At 39.2% G+C, this 20,818-nt stretch overlaps 1 protein-coding gene across 2 annotated transcripts; it reads left to right on the forward strand.

Annotated features, from left to right (window-relative positions):
* The first annotated feature begins 10,831 nt into the window (after positions 1-10,831).
* On the forward strand, positions 10,832-13,691 carry LOC107761975 (uncharacterized). 2 transcript variants are annotated; one of them, XM_016580272.2, is made up of 2 exons: positions 10,832-11,088; positions 12,027-13,691. In XM_016580272.2, exon 2 carries the CDS (start codon positions 12,688-12,690, stop codon positions 13,393-13,395), a length of 708 nt encoding a protein of 235 aa, XP_016435758.1. In that variant the 5' UTR covers positions 10,832-11,088; positions 12,027-12,687; the 3' UTR covers positions 13,396-13,691. The 2 variants fall into 2 exon arrangements, with proteins under 2 accessions (XP_016435758.1, XP_016435759.1); XM_016580273.2 differs by lacking the exon at positions 10,832-11,088 and adding an exon at positions 11,109-11,307.
* The last annotated feature ends 7,127 nt before the right edge of the window (positions 13,692-20,818 follow it).

Below are 20,818 nucleotides of genomic sequence, written 5' to 3' on the forward strand. Positions count from 1 at the left end.
GTCACCTTGTGACGCCTCATTTCATAATCATAAATGATATAGGTCTCAGCCCACTTTCATATTTTCACGGCACCTCGTGCCCATTTTTATATCACAAACGCACGGACAACTCATGTGCTATTAAATGAAACCATAATATTTTCCTCGGCACCTCGTGCCTATATCATAATCTGTCATTAATAAAAATCATCATATTTTTCCCGACACCTTGTGCCCACATGTCTCTATCTCATATTGCACAACAACATTCTCATGTTACTCAATTCATAGGGTCCATAACCAAATACAATTAAGAATGTTCCAAGAGCCTCATTTACTTAATATAAAGTATAGTACAACTTCCAACCCAATTAGGAATCAACAGGAAATAAGGAAGTTATTTTTTTAGAAATAATTTGAATAAAGAAAATACCCTTTTTAATTAAAGAACAATTGTTGGAAATTCAAGTATTGAAAGCTTTATATAAATGCGGTGAGGTATTGAAAACAATATGGCTTACAACACAAGGGATCACAATACAAAGAAGGGATCTAAACAGTCAATACACTTGAAATGTCAATAACAATTAAACACAACAAACAGAAAGTGCACGGTATCACCCTTCTTGCTTTTACTCTCGTTCTCACCATACACGGCATCACCATTCGTGTTTTACACTCTTCCTCACCATGAAATCAATATAATCGACACGGAATTGTACATCGTGTGGCACGGCATGCCATACGATCCCATAATATCATATATAAGTGGACGGCGTGCCACACGATCCCATAACATCATATATAAGTGGACGGCGTGCCACACGATCCCATAATATCATATATAAGTGGACGGCGTGCCACACGATCCCATAATATCATATATAAGTGGACGGCGTGCCACACGATCCCAATTCATCTTTATCACAGTGCACAATATGTGTCACCGGCAACGGAGGCCAATAACCAAGTGGACGGCGTGCCACACGATCCCATAATATCATATATAAGTGGACGACATGCCATACGATCCCAATTCATCCTTATCACAGTGCACAATATGTCACCGGCAACGGAGGCCAATAACCAAGTGGACGGCGTGCCACACGATCCCATAATATTATATATAAGTGGACGGCATGCCACACGATCCCAATTCATCTTTATCACAGTGCACAATATGTCACCGGCAACGGAGGCCAATAACCAAGTGGACGGCGTGCCACACGATCCCATAATATTATATATAAGTGGACGGCGTGCCACACGATCCCAATTCATCTTTATCACAGTGCACAATATGTCACCGGCAACGAAGGCCAATAACCAAGTGGACGGCGTGCCACACGATCCCATAATATCATATATAAGTGGATGGCGTGCCACACGATCCCAATTCATCTTTATCACAGTGCACAATATGTCACCGGCAATGGAGGCCAATAACCAAGTGGACGGCGTGCCACACGATCCCAATTCATATCATATATAAGTGGACAGCATGCCACACGATCCCAGAATATCATATATAAGTGGACGACGCGCCACACGATCCCATAATATAATTCGAAAAATCAGATTTTGTAAGGAAAGCCCCATTAGGGGGAAATCAACAATATATCACTCTAACCCAGCAAGGGGAAACAACATCAAAACAATAACATCCTGGCAAGGGATAAAACATCAAAACAATAACATCCCGGCAAGGGATACAACATCAAAACAACAACATCAATACGAAACAGAGTTAGATTAATCAAAGTATAAGACTTACGGGCATGTTTGACACCAACGTATAGATACTCATCACCATGCCTATACGTCGTACTCAACAAATAACACATAACAAATAGGGCACAACTCCTAATCCCTCAAGCTAAGGATAGACCAAACACTTACCTCGCACTTCCACGGCCAACTCAAGCCTCAAACACCACTTTTTGCCACGAGTATCCGACTCCAAATGGCCCAAATCTAGTCAATTCAATTTCATGACGTAAACAACACTTCAAGTAACTGATTCTACAATTAAATTCTAAGCTAATACGCAAAATTATGTAAAATGACCAAAATGCCCCTCGGGCCCACGTCTCAAAATCGGGTAAAATTTACATCTTCAGAATTCTCATACCCTCACAAGTCTAACCATATCAAAATTACTCAAATCCGACCACAACCGGGCCTTCAAATTCTCAATTCAAGTCTATGGAAATTTTCTACCATTTTTAACTCAAAACACTAATTTGTTGATACAAACAATAATAGATTCATGTAATTTAACTAAATTCGAGTTGAAATCATTTACCCCACTCTATATGGTGATTCCCCATTCAATTCCTCACTATTCATCTTCTTCTTTCCCCAAAAATAGCATTTTCAAGACCCACCCTTAGGGTTCATACAATATCCCATTACAACTTCAAATAAAACTCATAAATATGCTATTCATACTCCAATATTACATATATATGAAGCTCAAGTGAAGGGATTATCTTTTGGTGGAGGAATCTTATTTTTTTCTCTTTTTGGTGTTCCTGAAGATTCAACCCATTTCCTATGAATTTGATCCATAATAATGTTAATATTCTCACTTAGTGATGTTATATAATCATCTTTATGCCAAAATAACTTACCTTGAAGTGTATCCATGGTGGAAGAGCTCCTCCTTCTCTCTAAAATTCATTCTAAGTTGAAGAACTAACTCATTCTCTCTCTAAACCCACGTTTTCAGCTCTTTAAAAAAATCAACTCTAGTTCTGCGTAGCCTTCTTGCGTAGCCTACACATGAAACCCACGCAGGAGGCTTTCAATTTGGCCAGATTCTTATTTTGGCTACGCATGTTGCGTAGCCTGCTGCGTAGCCTACGCAGGTTGCATAGCCTGCTCTGCTACCTTTTAGTAAAACGGTCATAACTTTCTGTATACACCTCCAAATGAGGAACGGTTCGATGCGTTGAAAACTAGACCCAAAGAGATTTAATTTGATAGCTTGTGAATCACATAGATCCTTATATACATGTAGATATGCTCATCCAAAGTGAGGTCTTGTGCGTACTCATTTGCAACTTTAGTGTATTATGAAAATTTCCAACTTGGCTTAGACTTAGGACACTCCTTAAACCCCATATCACTTATAATCTTCATCGTACACTTATTATCATATCCAATTGATATCCATCATTTTATCAGTCCTCGTTTGTATACAAAATAATACAATTAGAACACGTAAATTTTGTAATTTCGCCAAAATGTGCCGAATTGCTCTACGGACTTCTAACTCCAATTCCGATCATGTGTCTAAGTCCGAAAAAAAATCATGAGAGCTATTGGAACCATCAAAGTTCTATTCCGGGGTCGTTTGCACAAAAGTTAAACTCCGGTCAACTCTTTTCACTTAAGCTTCCAAAACAATAATATATTGTTCTTTCAATTAAGTCTTGAATAATTCGAAAACCAAAATCAATCGCACGCGAAAGTCATAATACACATTATGAAGCTTCTTGAGGTCTTAAGCCGTTGAACGGAATGCTAATTCTTTGAACGAAAAATTCGGGTCATTACACCACTCTTCCAAGGGACTCAAAAAGTTGGCTAACTCCCTAAATTTTCAAAAATTTCGGCAGAATTTCCTTTGTAAATTGGACTATCCAAAAAATATATCTGTCACAAATAGCACAACTACACCAATAACAACCAAATATACCATAACAGGCCATTCATAGGCACCATACACAGCTCATAAATTAATTACTCACACTCCGGCAAGGAGGCACCATAATAACTTACAAGAATCTAACGCACAACACTTTAGCGCAAGTAAATTACTTTAATGAATTAAATATACTATGGAATAACTAAATTACTAAAACAAATAAGTATAATTTAGGAAGGACATAAACACTTGCTAACTTGTATTTAATAAATGAAATATAAAGGTCAAGCTAAACCTAGGTTCACATACCTTGTTACTCAAATAAATAAGGATACTTCTTCCTCATATCTTCCTTGACCTCCCACGTAGCTTCTTTTGAATCATGATTACTCCACAAAACTTTTACCGATGCTATATCTTTTGTTCTCAACTTTCTTACTTGCCTATCGAGAATTTCTATAGGTACCTCTTCATAAGTCAAACCTGCTTTAATTTCTATGGTATCGGCGGGTATTATATGCGACTCATCATGAATGTACTTTCTAAGCATAGACACATGAAAGACAGGATGAACAAAGGACAACTCAATGGGTAGCGCTAGCCTATAAGCCACATTTCCTTTCTTTTCTAGAATTTCATAAGGTCCGATAAATCTAGGGCTAAGTTTCCCTTTCTTACCAAACCTCATAACTCCTTTCATCGGTAAAACTTTCAAAAACACCTTATCACCAACCATGAACTCTAACTCACGATGCCTCTTGTCAGAATAAAACTTTTGATGACTCTGAGCCGCTTTAAGTCTTTCTCTAATTAGCTGAACTTTCTCCAAGGCCTCACAAACAAACTCTGGACCAATCAACGTCACATATGCTGGTTCAAACCAACCCACTGGAAACCTACATCTTCGCCCATACAATGCCTCATAAGGAGCCATACCAATGCTATCCTGATAGGTGTTATTTTAAGCAAATTCTATAAGTGGCAAGTGATTATCCCAGTTACCTCCAAAATCTATAACACAGGCATGCAACATATCTTCGAGAGTCTGAATGGTCTTTTCTGCCTGGCCATCGGTCTGTGAATGAAAGCGGTGCTTAAATTGACCTTGGTACCTAATCTTTTCTGAAATGCTTGCCAAAAATGAGCTGTGAACTGAGGGCCTCTGTCTGATATGATTGAAACTGGAGTACCATGCAATCGGACTATTTCTTTGATGTACAACTGCGCATACTGCTCTGCAGAATCTGTTGTCTTTACTGGTAGGAAATGTGTGGACTTTGTCAGTCGGTCTACAATAACCCAAATTGAATCATGCTTACGGTATGTGCGAGGTAGACCTACTACGAAATCCATATTAATCATCTCCCACTTCCACTGTGGTATCTCTATGTCTTGAGCTAGGCCACCAGGCCTCTGATACTCGGCTTTGACTTGCTGGCAATTTAAACATTTAGCCAGATGATCTGCTACTTGTTTCTTCATGCCTTTCCACCAATACAACTCTTTCAAATCTAGATAAATTTTGGTAGCACCTGGGTGGATGGAGTACCTGGAACTGTGAGCTTCCTCCATTATGGCCTTCCTAAGACCATCTACATCAGGCACACATAACCGATCATTCAACTTCAAAACTCTGTCACTTCCTAGAGTGAAAGCAGTGATTTCTTTGTTTCTGACTCCTTCTTTTAATTTCACTAAGTACGGATCTTCGTCTTGCTTAGCATTAACATGCGCAACAAGGGAGGATTGCGCTAAGGCATAAGCAGTTATATCTCCTTCTTCGGTCTCATCCAATCTAATTCATCATTTGCTAGTTTTTGAATTTCTCGACCCAAAGATCGCCTTTGGTCTGCAAGATGGGCCAAAACGCCCATTGACTTCCTACTAAGTGCATCTGCTACCACATTAGCTTTGCCCGGGTGATAAAGGATATTGATGTCATAATCTTTCAATAGCTCGAGCCACCTTCTCTGTCTCCAATTTAGTTCTTTTTGCTTGAAAATGTACTGAAGGCTTTTGTGGTCTGTAAACACTTCAGAATGCTCACCATAAAGGTAATGTCGCCATATCTTTAATGCAAAGACCACTGCTGCAAGCTCCAAGTCGTGTGTGGGGTAGTTCTTTTCATGATTCTTTAACTGCCTGGAAGCATAAGCAATAACTTTTTCATTTTGCATAAGAACACAACCAAGGCCCACTCTGGAGGCATCACAATACACTGTGAACCCACCCGAACCTGTCGGCAAGGTTAACACAGGTGTAGTGGTCAACCTCTTCTTTAACTCTTGAAAACTCTGCTCACAAGTGTCTGACCATTGGAACTTAACTGCTTTCTGAGTCAACTTAGTTAATGGAGCTGCAAGTAAGGAAAACCCCTCCACAAACCTTCTATAGTAGCCAGTTAACCCCAAGAAACTCCTAATTTCGGTTGGCGTTGTCGGCCTAGGCCAGTTCTTGATTGATTTTGTCTTCTGAGGGTCTACTTTTATTCCTTCACTAGATACCACGTGGCCTAAGAATGCCACTGACTGTAACTAGAACTCACATTTTGAAAACTTGGCATAAAGCTCATTTTCCTTCAAGGTCTACAAGGCTATTCTGAGGTGTTCTGCATGATCTTCCTTGCTCTTAGGGTACACCAAAACATCATCTATAAACACAATAATACAGGTATCTAGGAATGACTTGAAAACTCTATTCATGAGGTCCATGAATGCAGTTGGAGCATTTGTCAACCCGAAGGACATCACTAGAAATTCATAGTGCCCGTAGCGAGTTCTAAAGGCTGTTTTAGATATATCCTCTTTTCTGATTCTCAACTGATGGTACCCCGACCTCAAGTCTATTTTTGAAAAGTACTTTGCACCCTGAAGTTGATCAAATAAATCATCAATTCTTGGTAGTGGGTACTTGTTATTAATGGTAACTTTATTCAGCTGCCGATAGTCGACACACATCCTGAGAGACCCATCTTTCTTCTTGACAAACAGGACCGGAGCACCCCACGGTGAAACACTCAGTCTGATGAAGCCCTTGTCAAGAAGGTCTTTCAACTGTTCTCTCAACTCATTAAGTTATGCTGGAGCCATCCTATAAGGAGGTATAGATATGGGCTGAGTGTCTTGCATGAGGTCAATGCTGAAGTCTATGATTCTTTCGGGAGGAAGTCCGGGAAGGTCATCTGGGAAAACTTTTGGAAATTCTTTAACAACTGGCACTGACTGAAGAGCTGGTGGTTCTGATTCTGGATTAATGATGTTGGCCAAATAGGCGAGACACCCCTTACCGATCATTTGTTGTGCCTTAAGGTAAGAAATAAACTTACCTACAAGCGATGCCGAACTACCCTTCCACTCTAAGACTTCTTCATTTGGAAATTGGAACCTGACTATCTTGGCATGACAATCTAACATGGCATAGTAGAAAGACAACCAATCCATACCCATGATCACTCGAAATCCACCATTTCTAATTCTATGAGATTGGCCTTGGTGTTGCGACCTTGGACTGAAACTATACAACTTCTATAGACTCTTGTGACTTTCACTGACTCGCCAACTGGAGTAGATACTAGGAATAGATCACTACGTTGTTCAGGTTCTAGACCGAGGTTAATTGCAAAGTATGGAGTCACATATGAAAACGTTGAACCTGGATCCATTATGGCATAAGCATTATGTGAGCAGACTAAAAGTATACCTGTAATAACTTCTGCAGATGCCTCTGCACTCTGACGATCAAGTGTAGCAAACAAACGGGGTTGTCCCCCTCCCTAGGTAACTCGATCGGCATCTCTGTTTTCCCCCTGCCCGGCCTAATTATGAGAACCACGAGCCTGAGGTGGTACAACTGTGGTAGCTGAGGAACTAGAAGGACGAGTTGATCCACCACTGAAATTACGTCGCAACTTTGGGCAGTTGGTCTTTATATGACCAATGTCTCTGATGAGTGGTGATTTTACCACTCATTCTAGCCTTTTTTCCTTAACTTTTATGTCCTTTTAATTATACAATGAGGTTGTTTATGGTGGTTATTGTTAGATTTTCAGGTAAATGATGCTACGAAGTGGTTTGAATCGAATGGAAGTGGAATTGAGCAAAAAGAAGATGAAACCATGCAAAACCTCCAGTGATTTCCGCTTCTGAGGAAGATTGGACGCAGAAGCGACGTCCGCTTCTGCGGATTTTCGATCGCTTATACGGATTTGGGGGAATAGGCTACAACCACTTCTGCGGTTGAAATTTCGCTTCTACGGAACCGCAGAAGCGGTTGATTTTCCGCTTTTGCGATCACTGACAGCATGGAGGATCTCCACTTTTGCGATGGCTTTTCCGCTTTTGCGGAACCACATCTGCGGTTACTTTTACGCAGATGCAGAAATAGTGCATCAGGCCTGGGCAAAATTGGCATTTCACATTTTCTCACCCAAAATGAGTTTTATACTCGTCCAAGCAGATATTTTGGGGATCTTTTGCTTATTTTCAGTCCATAGAGACTAGAGAGAACAAGTTTGAAGCTAGGGTTTTGCACAAGCACACTTGGGTCTTGAAGATTAAGGCTTGTGGTTAAGATTTTCTTACTCATTTATGTTTATTTCTTCATTTCCTTGCTTTGTATTATTTATCTAAGTGTGTAGTATTTTATCCAATACTTAAATCTTGTTTATGGGAATATTCATAATTAAAGTGTGGATTTTATACCTTGTTGTGCTTATGTATTGAATGATTTTTCTATATTTATTAAGTGAGTTGTTGTTACTTTAATTATTCTTGTTCTTTAATGTTTCCAAAGGGATTAGCTAACCCTAGGACTCGCCCATTAACTCTGAATTGATTTTGGGAAAAATAGTTTGGGGTTGAGAAAGATTAATTAACAAGAACTTGAGGCGTTAACCCTCATTTTATAGATTCTACATAGGGATAGGATTGAACTACTTGTAGCCTTTTAGGTGTGCTTAATCTTCTAATTGTGATTAGGTATAATTCAATTAGGAAGTCTTGTTAGTCTTCGGAAGAAGCTAATTAAGAATTATTATCCGTGGCTAATTAACATAAACTCGCTCATATTTATAAAATCGTGAAATACATTGGATCGTTACTTGAGTGTAATTCCCGATGCTTTCATACTTATAGCCATTGATCATTTTACTTGCTTTATAGGTTCGTTTACATTTCCGCATTTTAGATATAAAAACAATTTTCAACCAAAATTCTTAGTGTTTGGCACTGCGCGACTAGCGATTATTTTCTTACATTCCTAATCGCCTACACATGTTCTCTGTGGGATTCGACCCTGACTCATAGTTGGGTAAATTATATTGCATGCGACCGTGTCTATTGCTTTTTAGCGGTGGATTTGGACGTCATCAAAATTGGCGCCGTTGCCGGGGAGCAATTTGGCGTAATTTAGGTTGTTTGAGAAGTAAGCGAAAGTGTTTTGGTCCAAACTTGTGAATATTTGTGTAATTATTTTTCTTACCTTGGGTCTACTTTTATTGTTTGTTTCTTGTTTAATTTCTTATTTTTGAAAAATGGCATCATATAATGATAATTGGTTGGATGGTAGTTGTTCATACTTTGATGACTCGTGTCCTTATTGTGGAGGACCACACTCGTGGCAAAATTGTTTAAATTCTCCCGGGGGTGGATTGTGCGCACAATCTCATCCCCATGGTTGGAGTATTTGTGATAAGTGTGGTTGCCAAAATGGTCATTGGGTTTATTATGCATATTTGTCCTTCCCTTCCCCAAGCCCCCACTATGATGAAGTTGCTTTTTGTGATGAGAACTATAGGGCTAGGGAAATGGAAGAAGTTGAGCATGGCCAAAATGGAGAGTTCAAGCTCATGTTGGAGTGTTTACTTGAAGAAGGAAACAAGGAGCAAAATGCCTTGGAACATCTTTTGGAGACTAGTCTCCAAAATGATTTAGCACTTCAACGATTGCACTCACAAATGGATGAAATGATCGAAGCCTCAAGGGTTCAAAGAGCCTTGGAAGTGAATGAAAACCAAAATCCTTCCATGGAGATTGAAAATGAAAATCCTTTCTTGGCACTTGATCAAAACCAAGGAGAACTCCCAAATGCTCAAAATGAGAAAATAATGCTCATGTTGGAGGTCATTCTTGAAAATGAGGAGAAGCACAACTTTGCACTCGAGGACTTGAAACAAGGCTTGAATTACAATGATGAATATATCCGCACTTTGGAAAATCAAATGCAAACTTTGGTTGAGGCTCACTATGCCCAACAACTTGAGTGTGTGGAAGAAAGCCAAGAAGAGTCCAATTCCGAGGAAGAAAGTGAGCTTTACTTTGAGGAATTAAGAATTGAACATCCGCCAACCGACCCGATGAGTATTAGTGATGCCGAGAAAAATATGGAATTAGAGTCAACCGGTGTAAATGCAAATGTGGTTGATGTTGACTCTAATCCGGGGGAAAAGGAGGATGTCAAGATAAAAAAATTGCAAAGTGAAGGCTTGAAGTCACATTCCAAGCATTTTTCAACGTTGGAATTGGGTGGTGACACGGAAGTTGAACCACATGAATCAATGAAGGACTGCGAGGAGGAAAAACTCATGCCCTACATTTTACAGTTTGAAGAAGCAAGAAAACAAAATGACATTCCTCACTTGAGAGCCAAGAAGTGCAAAATGAAGATTTTAAGCATTGGCTCGATCGTCGACTTACCACCCCCCATTGCTCGTGGTCACTAGCTTAATTTCAAGCTAGGTGCCCAATTCATATCATCCAAGTGGCGAAAAAAGTGGTAAAGTTGTTTGCGTCGTGCCACGACGTTAAATGCGGCACTTGGTGGGAGGCAACTCATCGTTTTTCAAAATTTTTCATCATTTTCGAAATTTTATTTTTTAGAATATCTTAGAATATTATTTTTGACTAATCTGCCAAGTTTTAGATTTTTTGGAGTTGATTTGCACGTGTCGAAGTGGTCCGGATGGCAAAAACCAGTAGCTGCAAATACTGTTCACGAAATCTCTGCTAAAACCGCATATGCGACTTTTTGACCGCATCAGCGGTCTCTCAGAAGCGACAAGCCCAACCGCAAAAGCGACTGTTAACACAGAAGCGGTCCCAAAACCGCTGACGCAGCACCGCAGAAGCGGCTTCACTTCCGCAAAAGCGGAAGTCGATCAGGTTTTAAAATTCATTAAAGATTTTTGAACGTTCATTTGCTCAAAACCAACAATACTGCGTCTCCCTGCCCTAACTCCCCAAGAACGAATATTTCTCCAAAAATTCATCAAGCTTAAATGATATTTGTGGATTATGCACACATGGCAGCTAAAAGTCAAGTAGTTTATTGGGAGTATAGAATATATATATATGTTTGGTTATACATGCGAGAAGTCTAGAAATGGAAATGGGATAGGGCAGGGCAGGGCAGCACGAAGTGCTAGTAAGGCAGTAGGGACGGAGCTAGAGTACCGAGAGCAGGTTCGGCCGAATACAGTAATTTTGGTTGAAATTTTGTATTTGTCTTAAAAAATTTATTGAATATATATAAATTACTAATGTAGAACTGAATAACTTACAAAAATTAGAAACACTAACTTATAAGCTTGAATTTCTGGCTCCTAACTCCCCAAAGAACGAATATTTCTCCAAAAATTCATCAAGCTTGCTAGTAAATTGATTTTTCTTGCACGAGTTCAGGTATTATCTTCCGTATCCTCTTCTCAATGCTCATCTCTCACTTCTCATTCTCAAATGCTCAAGTACAACAGAAATTTTCTTTTTCTTCTATTTTATTTGATGTTCTCTTCTTTTTCTTATTTTTTTTGTTTTGGATTCTTGTTGCTAGCTTTAGGAAGTGAGGATTTGGTTGAGTGTAAACGTTTGTGTGCTGATAAGATAGAACAAAATTGGGGGAAGTCTTGAGTACCCCAATTTGTGTGAAGAAGGGTTCATACTAAATCGCTCGCAAAGTGTTCGACACAATGCTTGAGTGAAAATCTTGTGCGAGGCGGCACAAATTTGGTCCCCGTTGAATCATGTTCTGATGTCTTGCATTAATTTTTTATTTTGATGCCAAAATTTGGTTGAAATGGCAAAATAAATTGAAAATCAACTGGGCAGTGATTTCTCAGAAGAACAGTGAAAACCGCAGAAGCGGTTGGACTTCCGCAGAAGCGAAAAGTCAAACAGTCCAATAGCTCAAGAACCGCAGAAGCGGCTTTTTCACCGCAAAAGCGATACCGCTTCTGCGACTCAAGTTCCGCAGAAGCGGAAACTGCCCAGATTTCACAAAAACAGTGTGTTTGCAAACAGTGCCTCCCGGACCCGTTCAACCTAATTTTTTGGCTCAAATGCAGTGTTTTAAATTGCTTAACATAATTCTATTGTCTGACTGATATTGTGTTGATTCTTTGTAGGTGTTTCAATTCAAAAATGGACCCGAACCCAAGCGGATCACGCCAAGAAATTCAGGAAGAGATTTAGGAGCCTTATGACGAGTCGCGCTTCATGTCTGCTTCATGTGAGTGCCGATATTTGGACGACCTCGTCCATAAAAAGATCATTCCTGAAAAGGGGATCCTTGAGGATAAACTGGCCGAAAAGCTTCCTGACTTCCATGCCCGGCTTTATTCATCCGGATGGTCCTGTTTCATCGCCACTCCTTGCGAGGCCAATGAAATGTGGGTTCGCGAGTTCTACGCCAATCTTAGGCGTACGAACTTTGACGATCCACAAATCATAATCAGAGGACGAATGGTGAGATTTGGGATTGAATACATCAATGACACCCTTGGAATCCCAAACTTGGAGCCGGCACAAGAGAAAAATAACTGTGATAATGGAGAGTGGCTCGTATCCAAACTTTTCCCTCCGCACTTGAGGGAGAAACGGGGAAACAAAAGAAAGGGGCTGAAATCAATTGACTTCACCGCCGAGGCCAAAAGGTGGCTGCATATCATCAGTAACAGAGTCTGTCCATGTTGAAATGTCTCCGATGTCTCCTACACCCGGGCACTGATCATAGCATGCATTCTAGATGGTATTCAGGTGAATGTGGGGTACTTCATTCTTCAGGAGATGAGGCAGTACTTGAGAGAGTACTCGAGAGAGAAGGATGCAGGGTTGATGTTCCCCTCACTGATTACAAGACTATGCACCCGAGCAGAGGTTGCCATCTGCCCCACCGATCGTTGGTTGCCAGCTGACAAACCTTTCCACCCCTTGAGAGTGACCGGAGAGGGAACTGTGGTCAAAAGCAAAAAGAGGAAAGTCACTTCCACAGCCACAGGTTCAGAGTCAGCCCCTCAAGGGCCATTCGGGATACTTAACTCCGAGCTTCAATCAATTAAGGAGTTAGTATCGCAGCTTCCGAGTGTGCCCTCCTCCTCACAGCCTGGCCCTTCTTACTTCTCCAGGGAAGATATGCAGGGTTACTTGGATGCTAAAAAACGCCAGGAAGAGAACATGAAGAAAATGACAGCATCAGTGACCAAACTGGAGGGAGCCTATGCCACTTTGGCCAAGGCCCATGCTGACCTTCAGGCGAACTTTCAGAAGGAGAAGAAGAAGAACAAGAAAAAGAACAAATTCATGGTCAAGATGTGGAGAGGCATCAAAGCCATTTTCAAGTGGGGACAACCAGATGCAAAGATTCCAGTGGCAGCAGAAGACGATAGTGCGGAGTATTCATTCCTTTCACAGTCTGCTAGTGATGGTGGCGATGATGATGATGATGATGATGAGGAGACAGATGATGATGGAGCCACGAGTGCAGCTCAGCATTGATCAGCCGTCCTCCCACAGTCTGCTAGTCTGATGCATGACTGATGCAGACCTCAGGGAGACCCTCAAACTTTTTACGCTTTATATTCTATATTGTGCAGTGAGGACACTGCAATGTTTTAGTTGGGGTGGCATTGTGTACTGTATTCATATTTTGAGATTATGTGCCCTTGCCGGGCTTATGTTTATGTTGTGGATACTGTATGCCCTCGCCGGGCTTGTGATTATGTTGTTCTGTACCTTGTGTGCCCTTGCCGGGCTAGTATATGCAGCAGGTGCCCTTGTCGGGCTTGGTTTGATTAGTCGTGTTTGTGTTTGTATTTTGCTTTCATTATTTATGTTTCTTCTTATTAGCTTATATTTTTTTCCTTTGTAGTAGTATTAGCTTCTTTTATTTTAGTATACTTTATAGTAGTTTTCTTTTCTTTTATTTTCATTTCTTTAAATAAAATTTCCTTGGGTTTTGTTCATGCTACGGTTCTTTCCCAAGGAATACTTTTGAAGTGAACCGGGTGACTTTTCCCGATGATGGATAGATTGATAACTTTCTTAAGGGAGTTAGTCTTGTTTTGCTAGAATGAGGCTTTTGGATTATTTGGTACTAAGAATATTAGTCTCTTGTATGTAAATTGTAAATTAAGAATACCCCTCCAAAAATTGGTAATTTTGTACTTAAGTATGTAAATTGTAAATTAAGAATACCCCTCCAAAAATTGGTAATTTTGTACTTAAAACAAGTAAGTGCTTGGGGCAAAATAATTCTTGTGATAAAGTTTTGGCTCTTTTAGTGACTCTTTACCTACTAGTTCAAATATTGCTCTAAATATCATTATTAGAAAACAACATTAATCCATCTTGATTAGTTCATGTGCCATGTGTGTTAGTGTTTGTTCAAATAAATCTTGTGTTTACTTCTATCATCTAGAACTTGCCCGGTTGGTTTTTCAATGCTAATGATAGTATGTTTGGTTGGAGGAATGATCTTGGGCATTCTTTGTTGTATTTACAAAACCTCGTTAGCCTTTCAAGCCTACCTTTGCATAAATAATATCACTAATACCTAATTTGAGCCTTTAAACCTTTTTCTTTGGCCAACTCATTACAAACCTTTTCCCTTTTGAAAAATAATTCCCTCTCTTGAACCCGTCCCTCTTTGAACATTGAGAATGAGGCTAAAAGCCTAAGTTGGGGGTGGTGTCGAAGGAGAGATTGGTAAGGTTGTATGGTGAGTTTAGGACCCATGCCTCAAAAATGTTTGTTTAAGTATTCAAGCTCCAAAAGAGGGGGAAAAAAAGAGATGAAAAATAGGTGTATATAAAAATAAAAAATAAAAAATAAAATATGTGTATATATATAAAAGTACGGAGTCTTGAATAAAAATTAGAAGAGGTAGATGAGGTGGTTCTATATTGGGAACTAAATGAAAGTGAGGCTATGGGGGTTTGAAAAGGAGCAAAGTGCAAAAGAATGGAAAAGTGTGAGTAGTGAGTAAAGTCACTTGTGCCCAAATGTCTATCCAACCCTTTCCTAAACCTACATTACAAGCTTAAAAAGTCCTTATGAGACCTCCAACCGAGCATTCTTGAATAAGCGATGAATTAAATAAGGGCAAGCCTATGGTATGAAATGTTGTAACACTTGAAGTTCTTTGTGAGAGTGAGTGTTCTTGAAAAATTTGTCCCTTATGTTGTATTGTAAATATAGTGATTTTGGGACTTTCTTCCTTGTGAGGGCACATGAATTAGGAAAGATTGGTGAAATAGAGCAAAGTGACCAATTTTTAGTTGACTAGTGCGTTTGAGTCACTTCTTGAGGCTTATGTTGATCACTTGATTATTCTTGAACTCCCTTGCACATTCTTGAAGTTGTTTTTCTTTATGAGGGAGTTATTCGGGAAAGATGTGCATACTCGAGCCTAATTGTTAGTACCAACCAAATCCATTAGTATGGTGTTTAAATTGGAGAATGTGTTATGTAAGTAATGGCGATACCACTTGTGTTTTAAATAGTGAATCCTCATTGAAGTTTTGGTTTTGATTTGCTTGAGGACAAGCAAAAGCTTTAAGTTGGGGGTGTTGATGAGTGGTGATTTTACCACTCATTCTAGCCTCTTTTCCTTAACTTTTATGTCCTTTTAATTATACAATGAGGTTGTTTATGGTGGTTATTGTTAGATTTTCAGGTAAATGATGCTACGAAGTGGTTTGAATCGAATGGAAGTGGAATTGAGCAAAAAGAAGATGAAACCATGCAAAACCTCCAGTGATTTCCGCTTCTGCGGAAGATTGGACGCAGAAGCGACGTCCGCTTCTGCGGATTTTCGATCGCTTATGCGGATTTGGGGGAATAGGCTACAACCGCTTCTGCGGTTGAAATTTTGCTTCTGCGGATTTTCCGCTTTTGCGATCACTGACAGCATGGAGGATTTCCGCTTTTGCGATGGCTTTTCCGCTTTTGCGGAACCGCATCTGCGGTTACTTTTACGCAGATGCGGAAACAGTGCATCAGGCCCGGGCAAAATTGTCATTTCACATTTGCTCACCCAAAATGAGTTTTATACTCGTCCAAGCAGATATTTTGAGGATCTTTTGCTTATTTTCAGTCCATAGAGACTAGAGAGAACAAGTTTGAAGCTAGGGTTTTGCACAAGCACACTTGGGTCTTGAAGATTAAGGCTTGTGGTTAAGATTTGCTTATCCATTTATGTTTATTTCTTCATTTCCTTGTTTTGTATTGTTTATCTAAGTGTGTAGTATTTTATCCAACACTTAAATCTTGTTTATGGGAATATGCATAATTAAAGTGTGGATTTTATACCTTGTTGTGCTTATGTATTGAATGATTTCTCTATATTTATGAAGTGAGTTGTTGTTACTTTAATTATTCTTGTTCTTTAATGTTTCCAAAGGGATTAGCTAACCCTAGTACTCGCCCATTAACTCCGAATTGATTTTGGGAAAAATAGTTTGGGGTTGGGAAAGATTAATTAACAAGAACTTGAGGCGTTAACCCTCATTTTATAGATTCTACCTAGGGATAGGATTGAACTACTTGTAGCCTTTCGGGTGTGCTTAATCTTCTAATTGTGATTAGGGATAATTCAATTAGGAAGTCTTGTTAGTCTTCGGAAGAAGCTAATTAAGAATTATTATCCGTGGCTAATTAACATAAACTCGCTCATATTTGTAAAATCGTGAAATACATTGGATCGTTACTTGAGTGTAATTCCCGATGCTTTCATACTTGTAGCCATTGATCATTTTACTTGCTTTCTAGGTTAGTTTACATTTCCGCATTTTAGATATAAAAACAATTTTCAACCAAAATTCTTAGTGTTTGGCACTGCGCGACTAGCGATAATTTTCTTACATTCCTAATTGCCTACACATTGTTCTCTATGGGATTCGATCCCGACTCATAGTTGGGTAAATTATATTGCATGCGACCATGTCTATTGCTTTTTAGCGGTGGATTTGGACGTCATCAGTATCCACAATGGTAGCAACCATGAAACCCGAGCTTGCACTGACCTGAATGTTGCTGCTTACATGTTCCACAAATACCTTGCTGGTGTGAATGTTGCTCAGCATGACTCTGGCTATGTGAGGATGATGTCCTAAAATTCTGATTCTGGCGAGACTGATTTCCATAACTCTGAGTACGTCTGAAGGAAGACCCACCACCTGACTGATGACTGGACTGAGGTGGTGCTAATGACTCCTTATTAGAGGAATCCCTTCCGCCTCCGCTGGATGTACCATTAAACCTGCCCGTTGTCCGGGATTTCTTGTTATGCTCTTTATCTTCTCTCCTTTGTTGTCTGTCTTTTTCTAAGTGCTTGGCGAACCCCATAACAGATGAGCAAGTTGTCATTCCTATCGCTGCAGCTGATGTCATATCCTTAATGTGGTAAGCCAAACCGCCAACAAACCTGCGAATCTTTGCTTTTTCTGTCTTAACCATGTGAGGAGCATGCTTAGCTAACCTTATGAAGTCCATATAGTACTCTTGCACACTTTTATTCCCTTGCTTGAGCTGTTAGAACTTTGTAGCCTTAGCTGCCGTATCCTATTCTGGGATGAAGTTAGCTATGAAGGCCTCTTCAAATTCTTCCCAAGTAGGTGGACCATCATCTTCATCTCTCTCTTTTTCCCACATCTCAAACCAAACGCCAGCCACATCTCTAAGCTGGTAAGCAGCCAGCTCCACAGCGTTGTCATCAAATGCTTTCATCACGCGGAGGGCTTTCTTAACACCTCCATCCATAATTGGATCTTCATCAACTATAGAACCATGGAACACTGGAGAACTCAACTTCAAAAATTCATTCACTCTTTAGGACTCAGAATTGTTCTGTCTATTTGTTTGAGGTGGAATCTTATCTCTTTTCTCGTTCTGGTTGGCCATAAAGGCCTTAAACATCTCCATAGCACTGTTGACCTCTGGGGAAATAGTTGTTTGAGTCGGAGCTGCTGTTGGGGGTGGCATTGGATCTTGAGGTACTTGCTCATCATGCTCCACCCCTTCTTCATGTTCAACCTGGGGTACTTGAATCCCCCTTGTGGATTTACCTTTCCTTTTCTGAGTTCGAGCCTTTTTCGTTCTGCCTTGAGCCACGATAGTAGCAATAGTTTCTTGAGCAGCATCCTGAGTGTCGGTGTCAGAGTTGCGAGTACGATCCATTTCTGCGAGTTTTGGAGAAACAAATACATTAGATAATTTCTTAGATGTAGGATCTACTGCACGATCTAAAGTATGAAAAAAAAATGAGATTTTTCCTAAATGCTTGTAGCCTCCTGTTTATAAGTATGGCGCACTTCATACCCATAAACAAGACTCTACTAATACGGCTTCATAGACCCCTAGGACTCCATAAACCTGAGGCTCTGATACCAAGTTTGTCACGACCCATTTTCTGAACAAGCCGGGACCGGCACTCGATCACTAAGCATGACTGAGCGAACCATCTCTGCTTATCAAATCTATTATAATTCCAAACTTTATATGCAACAAGGCATTACTCTAACCAAATACTTTTGATTTATTTTGTATAATGAAATTCTGGTAGAAGTTTTATGTAATTTCAAAGTAAACGTGGTTGAAGTTTGTTCTTCAAGGTGAATCAAGTGTGCCAAACTAAAATAAATGATAAGATGATTTATTTTACTCTAACCAATGAAATACTGTTAAGTTATTATCAAAAACTTCTGAATCTTAACCCAACGACTATGTCTATGAAACTTCTACTGATAAACTGACGCACTGCTCAGGACATGAGATTTCCTGGCCAGTTCTCTAAATAAACAAAGAAATAGCTAAATGAAAATGACTCTAAGGAATACTCCACGAACAAAAGCGGAGCTCACCAATATCACTAGAAGGGAAGGAAGTCCTAACTCGTAGCCTGCTCGCCTGCAAATCCGGTTCCTACGTTGTACCGCAGACCAATGTAGGTTCCCAAAAGAGAACGTCAGTACCATCCATTATACTCAGTGAGTCTCAACAGCAGGGGGAGAAACCTTAATAATATATACATTATGAGAAAAGGTTCTAAATGCATGTAAAATATAAAGCTTATAAGAATAATTCTAAAATAATTGCATAATAGCAAGTTATGAATATTCTAAAAGAAATTATTTTCTTTTTCTTTCTTTAAAAAAAAATTGCTTCACTTTATACTTTGGGAGTTCCAACTATCCTGACTTAATTCTGTCTCAGTCATCGTGTGATCGGCACGGGTTCGATCCCAACCTGATCGAATAGGCCCAATCCACGAGGTGTCACTCGCTTCATAACGCTCATGTATCATACCTTAGCATGGCTAAGTAAATTCTCAGCAACGAGACCCTCGGCTCGTGTGCTCCGTACTTTGGCATAAGTAGTTTCAGGAAGTCAACGCCTTGGTCAGGACCCTCGGCCTGGACGATGACCCCTTCTCACAATAAAGGATACTCCCCAAAAAAAATTTCTTTCTAAAACTTCTTCTTGTGACTTTTCAAGTCTAAATCTTTTCTTTATAGAACATTATGTACATGCTCATATTGGTGTCCTTAAATGTAAAGCATGACATAAGAATGGAATAAACATATAAAAATATTTCTAAAGATTCTTTCTTCTTCATAATTTCAACATGAAAATAACATATAAGAATAACACAAAAATCTGAAAATTTAAGCACATATAGCATAATAGATCATCTAAACTTTTGCTCGAACAATTCTAAATTAATGGGTACTCACTCGCTCTAATTAAATAAAGATAAACTCTTTTAAGCAATTCATCAAACACCTTGTATGCGTGCTTTTGTGAGTTAAACCACTTTAGTAAAGGGTTGTATCAACTCACCTCAAAACTTCTCGAGCCAATACGTAGGTCTCAGCCCAACTGACACCAGTCAAACAATGGATTCTACAATAACTAGTGCATTCTAATCAATTTTTAGAGTACTACACTTAAATATGAAATTTATTGATGATATAGAGGAAGAAGGGAATTAGCTATTCAATCTTACCTATTACTACTTTAGGGTAATTGACAATAGGGGATTTTACATGCCTGAGTTCAAGAATAAGTGAGTTATGAAGAACCCTAGGATTTTTCGCTGCAATTTCTGTCCGCCTATGTTCCTACCCGCGCGTATGTGTTCTGCGCCTCTTTATTTCCTTGTTTGTTCGAAATAGGCTTCTTGCCTTTCTGAATGAGAATACGCTCATTCTTATTCCAAGGCTTTAAGCCTTTTGTTTTTTTTTTTTAATTATTTTATTTGTTTTCAACCTACTTTTTCTTTTTCTTTTGTGACTTTACTACTAATTAATGATATCCACCTTTAATAATTAACAATATTAAAATTATTCAATTATTTAAGTGTATATACATACATATATATACATATACATACATATATTTCACTATAGGTAAGATAAAAATAATAGTAATAATAATAATTTAGTTCTATAATTAGCGTATCTTGAAACTTTTATAAATTTGAGGAGTATTACAATAAATGTGTGACATAAAAAACCTTCTGTAGCCATGCAACCTCTTCCTCGTTGAAAGTAGGCATCCGCTTCTCATTTTCTCTGTAGCAAATATGAACAAGAATTTTTTTTAAAAAAATTGTTTTCCTTTTGCTTGGCACCCGGAATACCCAAATTCTGAATCCGCCTCTGAATTTAAGAAAAGTTATGTAAAAATAATTCTATATTCATGTACTATTAATGAATTACAAGATCTTCATGGTATTCTGATGATTCTGTAGTTTCCTGATTGAAAGGGATTCAAAATAATAACACCTCAAAGTGCAGTTTTCCTCCTTATAGTTTCTACATAAGCTAAGCTCTTAGATTGCTGGTCTGTGCCCTCGCCCCATCCAACGAAACCTCCACCCTTTCCCTAGGTTTAAACTAATGAAGTTGTTTTTGTATAT

This window comes from Nicotiana tabacum, chromosome 13 (genome assembly GCF_000715075.1).
Source record: "Nicotiana tabacum cultivar K326 chromosome 13, ASM71507v2, whole genome shotgun sequence".
NCBI lineage: Eukaryota > Viridiplantae > Streptophyta > Magnoliopsida > Solanales > Solanaceae > Nicotiana > Nicotiana tabacum.